This window comes from Pristiophorus japonicus, chromosome 20, assembly GCF_044704955.1.
Source record: "Pristiophorus japonicus isolate sPriJap1 chromosome 20, sPriJap1.hap1, whole genome shotgun sequence".
In the NCBI taxonomy this organism is placed as follows: domain Eukaryota; kingdom Metazoa; phylum Chordata; class Chondrichthyes; family Pristiophoridae; genus Pristiophorus; species Pristiophorus japonicus.
Window position 1 is genome coordinate 88879799 of NC_091996.1, and position 10427 is coordinate 88890225.

A 10427-nucleotide genomic window follows, 5' to 3' on the forward strand; every position below is an offset into this window, starting at 1 on the left:
GTCCCTGTCCCTCGTGTCCCTGTCCCTCGTGTCCCTGTCCCTCGTGTCTCTGTCCCTCGTGTCTCTGTCCCTCGTGTCCCTGTCCCTCGTGTCCCTGTCCCTCGTGTCTCTGTCCCCTCGTGTCCCTGTCCCTCGTGTCTCTGTCCCTCGTGTCCCTGTCCCTCGTGTCCCTGTCCCTCGTGTCCCTGTCCCTCGTGTCTCTGTCCCTCGTGTCTCTGTCCCTCGTGTCCCTGTCCCTCGTGTCCCTGTCCCTCGTGTCTCTGTCCCTCGTGTCTCTGTCCCTCGTGTCTCTGACCCCTCGTGTCTCTGTCCCCTCGTGTCCCTGTCCCTCGTGTCCCTGTCCCTCGTGTCCCTGTCCCTCGTGTCTCTGTGCCTCGTGTCTCTGTCCCTCGTGTCTCTGTCCCTCGTGTCCCTGTCCCTCGTGTCTCTGTCCCTCGTGTCTCTGTCCCTCGTGTCTCTGACCCCTCGTGTCTCTGTCCCCTCGTGTCCCTGTCCCTCGTGTCCCTGTCCCTCGTGTCCCTGTCCCTCGTGTCTCTGTACCTCGTGTCCCTGTCCCTCGTGTCTCTGTCCCTCATGTCTCTGTCCCTCGTGTCTCTGTCCCCTCGTGTCCCTGTCCCTCGTGTCTCTGTCCCCTCGTGTCCCTGTCCCTCGTGTCCCTGTCCCTCGTGTCTCTGTACCTCGTGTCCCTGTCCCTCGTGTCTCTGTCCCTCATGTCTCTGTCCCTCGTGTCTCTGTCCCTCGTGTCCCTGTCCCTCGTGTCTCTGTACCTCGTGTCCCTGTCCCTCGTGTCTCTGTCCCTCATGTCTCTGTCCCTCGTGTCCCTGTCCCTCGTGTCCCTGTCCCTCGTGTCTCTGTACCTCGTGTCCCTGTCCCTCGTGTCTCTGTCCCTCGTGTCTCTGTCCCTCGTGTCCCTGTCCCTTGTGTCTCTGTCCCTCGTGTCCCTGTCCCTCGTGTCTCTGTCCCCTCGTGTCTCTGTCCCTCGTGTCTCTGTCCCTCGTGTCCCTGTCCCTCGTGTCTCTGTCCCTCGTGTCCCTGTCCCTCGTGTCCCTGTCCCCTCGTGTCCCTGTCCCTCGTGTCTCTGTCCCTCGTGTCTCTGTCCCCTCGTGTCCCTGTCCCTCGTGTCCCTGTCCCTCGTGTCTCTGTCCCCTCGTGTCCCTGTCCCTCGTGTCTCTGTCCCTCGTGTCCCTGTCCCTCGTGTCCCTGTCCCTCGTGTCTCTGTCCCTCGTGTCTCTGTCCCCTCGTGTCTCTGTCCCTCGTGTCCCTGTCCCTCGTGTCCCTGTCCCTCGTGTCTCTGTCCCTCGTGTCCCTGTCCCTCGTGTCCATGTCCCTCGTGTCTCTGTCCCCTCGTGTCTCTGTCCCTCGTGTCCCTGTCCCTCGTGTCTCTGTCCCTCGTGTCCCTGTCCCTCGTGTCTCTGTCCCTCGTATCCCTGTCCCTCGTGTCTCTGTCCCCTCGTGTCTCTGTCCCTCGTGTCTCTGTCCCTCGTGTCTCTGACCCCTCGTGTCTCTGTCCCTCGTGTCCCTGTCCCCTCGTGTCTCTGTCCCTCGTGTCTCTGCCCCCTCGTGTCCCTGTCCCTCGTGTCTCTGTCCCCTCGTGTCCCTGTCCCTCGTGTCCCTGTCCCTCGTGTCCCTGTCCCTCGTGTCCCTGTCCCTCGTGTCTCTGTCCCTCGTGTCCCTGTCCCCTCGTGTCTCTGTCCCTCGTGTCTCTGTCCCTCGTGTCTCTGTCCCCTCGTATCTCCGTGTCTTTGTATTTCGCTGCAATCTCATGCCTCCACACTTGCCCCTAGCGTCCTTGTGTCTCTCTCTTGTTAATTGTGTTCAGTCAAAAGAACAATTAACCGAGTGAAGCCGGGCTGCCGTTGTTTGTTTCTATCGACCTGCTCTCGTACGCCGGTGGAATATCTTTGTAGTCACTGCTGCAACAAAAGCAATTGGCGTGCTTTCAATGGGGCTCTCACTCAGTCTTTAATCCAAGTTCTTCCAGCTGCGGATACACCTTCATTACTCACCGTATGAACGATGAGGAAAGTGGGTCCTTAGGAGCGAGTTTTCGCGATGCAGTTCAATCTGGTGACAACAGTCTGCTTGTACCTATTATACTGGGAGCATTTAGATAGCGCCTTTCACCACATCAGGTCCTCCCAAAGCGCTTTACAGCCAATGAAGTACTCTTGAAGTGTGGTCACTGTTGTAATGTGGGAAACGCCAATTTGCGCACAGCAAGCTCCCACAAACGGCAATGTGATAATGACCCAGATCATCTTGGATCGAGGGAATAAATATTGGCCCCAGGACACCGGGGGGAACTCCCCCTGCTCTTCTTCGAAATAGTGCCCCCGGGATCTTTTACATCCACCCAAGACGGCAGTAAGAGGTTATAATGTATGCAACTGTGAGGATGCTCACCGGTTGCTCAAGCTGTTGCACTGTGAGTGGCTTAGCCAGTCACGTGATGTTCAGAAACCGGCCAGTTGGGTTCGGGGGATCCACGATGGGGCAGGTGGTTGTGAGCCTGGTGGATGAACTGGCAATGTGTGGTGTGATTGTTAAACCTGTGTTAATAAGCCAACTAGTTCTGAATAGCAAGCTTGTTGTTATGAATTCTTAAGCAATGAGCGCATGGAGCAAATACGTTACAGAGATTTACCGTCTCATCCGAAAGGCGGACCCTCCGACAGAGCAACGGAGAAGTTCCCTCGGTCCTGGCACTGGGAGCGTCGACCTGGATTATGGGCTCAAACCTCTGGAGTGGGGACTTGGATAGAGGGTAAGCCATATAGGACCGAGATGAGGAGAAACTTCTTCACTCAGAGAGTTGTGAACCTGTGGAATTCCCTGCTGCAGAGAGTTGTTGGGGCCACTTCGTTGGATATATTCAAGAGGGAGTTAGATGTGGCCCTTATGGCTAAAGGGATCAAGGGGTATGGAAAGGGGTACTGAGGGAATGATCAGCTATGATCTTATTGAATGGCGGTGCAGGCTCAAAGGGCCGAATGGCCCACTCCCGCTCCTATTTTCTATGTTTCTATGCCTCCACAGCCCTCTGGGGCAGAGAATTCCAAAGATTCACCACCCTCTGAAGAAATTCCTCCTCATCTCAGTCCTAAATGGCCAACCCCTTATCCTGAGACTGTGTGACCCCCTGGTTCTAGACTCCCCAGCCCGGGGGGGGGAAACATCCTCCCTGCATCTACCCTAGAACATAAGAAATAGGAGCAGGAGTCGGCCATTCGGCCCCTCGAGCCTGCTCCGCCATTCAATAGGATCGTGGCTGATCCGATCACGGACTCAGGTCCACTTCCCCGCCCGCTCCCCGTAACCCTTCACTCCCTTATCGCTCAAAAATCTGTCTCTCTCCGCCTTAAATATATTCAATGACCCAGCCTCCACAGCATAAGGGTGTCAGTTTTTTAAAATCCGTTCGGTGTTAATGGGGTACAAAGGCTCCAGTCCCCACCTTGGGTTTCACAACGGTTTTGCACCCACTTTACCCCAGCCAATGGGCATGCACCGGCAGAAACGTGTGTGTAGCTCCCTCTGTTGGCCACTGGCAGTCACCACAACTGTCTTAAAGGCACACCGGCGAGACGGGACTGTCCAGCTGGTTGGTTGAAGGAAAGCGGGAGGGATAAGGGGACATGGGAACGGGGAAGGCAAATGGAATTCGGATTACCGCCCGTGTGGAGGATAAACACCAACAGTGTTGTGATAATGTGGAACTCGCTGCCGCATTGCTGTTGTGGCTCAGTGGGCAGCACCCTCGCCTCTGAGTCAGAACAGATCGTGGGTTCGAGTCCCACTCCAGCGACTTGAGCACATAATCCAAGCTGACACTCCCAGTGCAGTGCTGAGGGAGCCCTGCACTGCCGGAGGTGCCGTCTTTCGGATGAGACGTTAAACCGAGGCCCCGTCTGCTCTCTGAGGTGGACGTAAAAGATCCCGTGGCCCCTATTTTGAAGAAGAGCAGGGGGAGTTCTCCCCGGTGTCCTGGGGCCAATATTTATCCCTCAATCAATATAAAAACAGATTATCTGGGTCATAATCACATTGCTGTGTGTGGGAGCTTGCTGTGCACAGATTAATTGACCTGTTTCCCACATTACAACAGTGACCACACTCCATTTTTGGGCGATAAACTCAAAAGTGGAGGTTCTAGCCCCAAAAGTACTTCATTGGCTGTAAAGCGCCCTGGGACGTCCGGTGGTCGTGACAGGCGCCATAGAAATGCAAGTCCTTTTTTTTTTGCATAGTTCAAACACATGCCCCCCCCCCAGGTCCTCCCCAATCTGTTAAACTGAATAATCGCTCAATAGGCAACTTGCATTTATATAGCGCCTACAACATAGTAGAACATCTCAGGGCGCTTCACAGGAGCGTTTTCAAACAAAATTTCACACCGAGCTGCGTAAGTAGAGATTAGGGCAGGTGACCAATAGCTGGGTCAAAGAGGTAGGTTTTAAGGAGCGTCTTGAAGGAGGAAAGAGAGGCGGAGAGGTTTAGGGAGGGAGTTCCAGAGCTTGGGGCCCAGGCAACAGAAGGCACGGCCACCGATGGTGGGGCGATTATAATCAGGGATGGTCAAGGGATGAGGGACTTGAGTTACGTGGGTAGACTGGAGAAGCTGGGGTTGTTCTCCTTGGAGCAGAGAAGGTTGAGAGGAGATTTGATCGAGGTGTTCAAAATCATGAGGGGTCTGGACAGAGTAGACCGAGAGAGAAACTGTTCCCATTGGTGGAAGGGTCGGGAACCAGAGGGACACAGATTTAAGGCGATTGGCAGAAGAACCAAAGGCGACACGAGGATAAACCTTTTTAGGCAGCGAGTGGTTAGGATCTGGAATGCGCTGCCTGAGAGGGCGGTGGAGGCAGACTCAATCGCGGCTTTCAAAAGGGAGTTGGTTAAGTAGCTGAAGGAAAAACATTTGTAGGGCCACGGGGAAAGGGCGGGGGGAGTGGGACTGGCTGAGGTGCTCTTGCAGAGAGCCGGCACGGGGCTCGATGGGCCGAATGGCCTCCTTCTGTGCTGTGAGCGTTCTATAAGAGGCTGGAATTAGAGGAGTGCAGAAATCTCGGAGGCTTGTAGGAAGAGGTTACAGAGATGGTGGGTGCCGGGACCAATGTAGATCAGCGAGCACAGGGGGCGATGGGTGAGCGGGACTCGATGCGAGTTAGGACACGGGGCAGCGAGCACAGGGGGTGATGGGTGAGTGGGACTCGGTGCGAGTTAGGACACGGGGCAGCGAGCACAGGGGGTGATGGGTGAGTGGGACTCGGTGCGAGTTAGGACACGGGGCAGCGAGCACAGGGGGTGATGGGTGAGCGGGACTCGGTGCGAGTTAGTACACGGGGCAGTGAGCACAGGGGGTGATGGGTGAGCGGGACTTGGTGCGAGTTAGGACACGGGGGCAGCGAGCACAGGGGGTGATAGGTGAGCAGGACTCGGTGCGAGTTAGGACATGGGGCAGCCGAGTTTTGGATCACCTCTAGTTTACGTGGGGTAGAATGTGGGATGCCGGCCAGGAGTGCGTTGGAATAGTCAAGTCTGGAGGTAACAAAGGCACGGATGAGGGTTTCAGCAGCAGATGAGCTGAGGCAGGGGCGGAGACGGGCGATGTTACAGAGGCGGTCTTAGTTATGCTGCGGATATGTGGCCGGAAGCTCATTTCAGGGTCAAATATGACCCCAAGGTTGACAACAGTCTGGTTCAGCCTCAGACAGGAGTTGGGGAGAGGGATGGAGTCAGTGGCTGGGGAACGGAGTTTGTGGCGAGGACCGAAAACAATGGCTTCGGTCTTCCCAATATTCAATTGGAGAAGATTTCTGGAACTCCCTCCCTAAACCTCTCTGCCTCTCTTTCCTCCTTCAGGACGCTCCTTAAAACCGACCTCTTTTGCCAAGCTTTTGGTCACCTGCGCTAATTTCTACTTGTGCGGCTCGGTGTCAAATTTCTATCGCATAACACTCCTGTTGGGATGTTTCACTATGTTAAAGGCGCTATATAAATATAAGTTGTTGTTGTTGTAGATCAATATTTCTCCCGCGTGGTTGGGCAGTGTTCCGAGCTGGGCAGGGTTCTGCCAAGTGCAGGTTTCTGACCAGCCACAAGGAGGTGCCGCTGAGCAGATCCTGCCCTGGGATTCTTGGCTCCGGTCACCTATTGTCCGTGGCAACAGGCTTTCAGGCCTACAATCGCTGAGCAACATGTGGGCCCGTCCGAACGCCCTTTCACCTCATGGGGCCGCGGGTTGTGGGTCCGTTGGCCCAGGGCCGGTCTTTGTTAACGATTAAAGTGGCCGCCCCACCCTGCTAACTTTGATTGGCCAATCCATGCCCAGTCTGGCGATCTCCTTGGCCTGCTCACCTCCCCCCCCATTCTCCCCCCCACCCCCCCCCCCCCCCCCCCCCCCCGCCACCACCCTTTGGCCGAGACACAATAACATAAGAATCAGGAGCAGCAGCAGGCCATTCGGCCCCTCGAGCCTGCTCCACCATTCAGTGAGATCACGGCTGATCTGGGCTGAAATGGTCAAGGGGGCTGCTGTTGCCGAGGGAACCGTACCCCTTCAGGAGAAGTGATGGGGGGAGGGTGGGGTGAGGGAAATACGAGATTGCGGGGGCGGGGGGGGGGGGGGGGTGGGGTGAGAAATTTTCCGCCGTGAACACAGTGGGGGGGGGGGGGCGGTGAGGTCCCTTTAAATTTTCCGCCGTGAACACAGGGCGGGGGGTGAAAATAAAGGGGGCGCATGGCCAACGTTCCCGCTGAGCTGCGCAGGCCGGAAGGTCGGGAGGTCCCCGCGCCGTCTGCTCACCGGCCTTCCGGTCGGAGAAAACGGGCAGACGCGCAGCCTCGGAAGGGGGCCGGGCCCGGCCACTTAAAAGGGGCGGACAAAACAAAATAACGAGAGAAGGTTGGCACGGGCGACTTTAAAGAGCCAGCCAGGCGCCCTCCGCTGGAAGGGGCACGGGGGGGGGGGGGGTGGGGGGGGGGGGGAAGTCGCACGCGGGGAAGGTTATCCGATTTCTCGGGACCCCAAGGGGAAAAAAACCAACAAAATAGCCGCTTTCCCTTTAAGAAGGCAGTGGTTTTGATTGCATGACTGACAGGGACATCCTGGCTGGAGAATTATGATCTTGGAACTGTCCTTATTCCTTGAAGGAAAAGCAACGAGAGATACATGTGTGTGTGTGTGTGTGTGTGGGGGCGGGGGGTGGGGGAATATATTCCTTCAGTCCACCGTTTCCCGGTGGAGACGGCAAGCCTTGCCTTTAAGAAAAGGTAGCAATCACTGCAAGGTTGTGAGGTGACAGGCTGCCTTATGCCTCTCAGACAGCAGCGAGCGGGACAGTGAGTGCAGGACTGCTGTACAACTGAGTGAACCATTGCCCACTGCTCGGCTTAAAGGACAGGGGGGCTGCTTGCTAGAGGAGCAGGGGGGTGGGTGGGAGGGGTGGGGGGGGGGTGCAGGAGAGGGACCTGGCGATGTGAAGCGACTGCGAGAGAGAGAGACAGAGAGAGGAGGAAGTGGAAAGAAATATATATATATATATATATATATAAAACAGCAACTCCCCCCCCCCCCACGCAAAACAAAACAGCCCTTAAAAACTCAGGACGGGGCCGTGAATGGGGAGAATGGCTGCCCTGGCTAGTTCCCTGATCCGGCAGAAGCGGGAGTTAAAGGAGCAGAACGCTACGCGGCCAGCCCGATCAGGAGGAAGCCATTGCCCAAAGGCAAGAAATCGCTCTGCCAGAAGCACATCCTGATCCTCATCGCCAAGGTGCGACTGTGCGGCGGGAGGCGAGGGGCGCTGGCAAGGAGGCCAGGTACGTCAAGCCGAGGGTTTGGTTTTCGGGGCTGGGGGTGAGGGGGGGGGGGAGTGGTGGTGGGGGTGCGCGGGGATGGGGGGGGGGGGCGCGGGGTGGTGGGGGGGGGGGGGAGCAGTGGGTCGGTAGCCTTCGTCCCGCTGACAGCCTTCGGACGCCGGCAACACCACCCCCCCCACCCGCTCCCTTAACTCACGCGCTGCACTGGCCGGGTTAAAGGTCGCCGCGTGTTAAAGGGACAATGCTCTCGGGACTCTCTCCCCCCCCCCCCCCCCCCCCCCACCACCCAACCCGGACATTACACGCCGTCGGTGTTTGATTTTTTTTTTTTTCCATTCAGAAGAGTTCTGCAGTCTTGTGTGCTTGAACTTGTGTGTTGGAGTGTGCATACTGCATTGTCAAACAGTGTCAACTCTATTGCTGGGGCGATATTGCTTTAAATCTAAGTGCCGTGCGAGTGCTGTGTTTGTCTGCCTGTTTTGTGCACATACGTGTGTGAGCAACATGTGTGTAAATCTATGTGTGTGTGTGTGTGTGTGTATATAGATTTGTATATGTATGCATGTGTGAGAATGTGGGTGTCAGTGTGTGTGTTTGAGTATGTGTGTGTGTCGTGTATGTGTGTACACGTGGGAGTGTGTGTACATGTGAGAGTGTGTACATGTGTGAGTGTAAGAGTGTTTTGTGTGAGAGAGTGTGTGTGTGGGAAAGTGGGTGTGAGGAGAGAGGGTGGTCTGAGAAAGTGTGTTTGTGTGTGTGTGAGAGAGAGAGAATGTGTGGGAAAGTTGGTGTGAAGGAGAGTGTGTGGGAAAGTGGGTGTGCGAGAGAGTGTGTGTTCTGAGAAAGTGTGTTTGTGTGTGTGTGAGAGAGAGAGAATGTGTGGGAAAGTTGGTGTGAAGGAGAGTGTGTGAGAAAGTGGGTGTGAGAGAGAGTGTATGTGAAAGAGAATGTGAGAAACTGTGAGAGAGAGAGAGAGTGTGAGAAAGTGTGTGAGAGAGAGTGTGTGTGAGAGAGTGTGTGTATATGAGAGCATGTATGTGACAGTTTGTATGTTTACATTTATAGGTGAGTGAGTGTGTGTGTGTGAGCTTATATATACTTGTGTATGTGTGAGTGTGTGTGAATGTGAGAGTGAGTGTGTGGGTGTGTGTGAGAGAGTGTGTGTGAGTGAGAGTGTGTTTGTGAGAGAGTGTAAGAGGGAGTGTTTGTGAGGGTGTGAGAGAATGTGGGTGAGTGTGTGCCTGGGTGAGTGTGGGAGAGAGTGTGTGTGTGTACTGTGTGTCTGAGATTGTTTGAGCGAGAGTGTGTGGGAGAAAGTGTGTGAGAGAGAGTGTATGAGAGTGTGTATGCGAGTGTTTGTGTGAATGAGTGTGTGGGTGTTTGAGAGAGAGTGTGTATATGAGTGTGTGTGTGAGAGAGTGTGTGTGAGAGAGTGTGTGTCTGAGTGAGTGTGTGTGTGAGAGTGTGTGTGTGACTGTATGTGAAAGTGTTTGTGTGAGAGTGTGTGTGTGTGAAACTGTGTGTGAGAGATTATATTATAGAAGGTGAGAAAGTAAGTGTGAGAGTGTGTGAGAAAGTGTGTGTGAGGGTCTGTGTGCGAGGGTGTGAGAATGAGTGTGTGAGAGTGAGCGTGTGTGTGAGTGTGTGTGTGAGGGAGTGTATGAGAGAGTGTGTTTGAGAGTGTATGTGTGAGAGTGTGGTGAGAGATTATATAAGAGAGTGTGAGAGAATGTGTGTGTGAGAGTGTGTGTGTGTGAGTGTTTGAGAGAAGAGGGTATGTGTATGAGTGTGTGTGTGAGCGAGTGTGTCTGAGTGAGTGTGGTGTGAGAGTGTGTGTGAGAGAGAGTGTGTGGGACAGGGCGTGTGTGAGAGAGAGTGTGTGGGACATAGCGTGTGAGAGTGTGTGAGTGTGAGAAAAAGTGAGTGTGAGAAAAAGTGAGTGTGAGAGTGTGTGTGTGTGAGAGAGAGTGTGTAAGAGTGAGTGTGAGTGTGAGAGAGTGTGAGAGAGAGAGAGTGTGTGAGAGAGTGTGTGAGAGTGTGTGTGAAGTGTGAGAGAGTGTGTGAGAGAGTGTGTGTGAGAGTGTGTGTGGGACATAGCATGTGAGAGTGTTTATGTGAGTGTGAGAAAAGTGTGTGTGAAAAAAGTGAGTGTGAGAGTGTGTGTGTGTGTGAGAGAGAGTGTGAGAGAGAGTGTGAGAGAGCGAGTGTGTGAGAGAGAGTGTGAGAGAGAGTGTGAGAGAGAGAGTGTGAGAGAGAGTGTGTGAGAGAGTGTGTGAGAGAGAGTTGTGAGAGAGAGTGTGTGAGAGAGAGAGTGAGAGAGAGTGTGTGAGAGAGTGTGTGAGAGAGAGAGTGTGTGAGAGAGTGTGTGAGAGAGAGTGTGTGAGAGAGAGTGTGTGAGAGAGAGAGTGTGAGAGAGAGTGTGTGAGAGAGAGTGTGTGAGAGAGCGTGTGAGAGAGAGAGTGTGTGAGAGAGAGCGTGTGAGAGAGAGGTGAGAGAGAGAGCGTGAAAGAGAGTGTGAGAGAGTGTGTGGAGAGTGTGTGTGAGAGAGTGTGTGTGAGAGTGTGAGAGAGAGGTGTGAGGAGAGGAGTGTGTGAGAGAGTGTGAGA

The 10427-nt window shown here is 54.8% G+C and overlaps 1 protein-coding gene across 1 annotated transcript in view; it reads left to right on the forward strand.

Moving 5' to 3' along the window:
• Nucleotides 1-7629: 7629 nt before the first annotated feature.
• Nucleotides 7630-10427, forward strand: part of fgf11a (fibroblast growth factor 11a) — an 82351-nt gene continuing 79553 nt past the window's right edge. Inside the window, 2 exon segments of the mRNA XM_070863316.1 lie at nucleotides 7630-7693; nucleotides 7696-7821. Coding sequence (XP_070719417.1) covers nucleotides 7630-7693; nucleotides 7696-7821 — 190 coding nt within the window.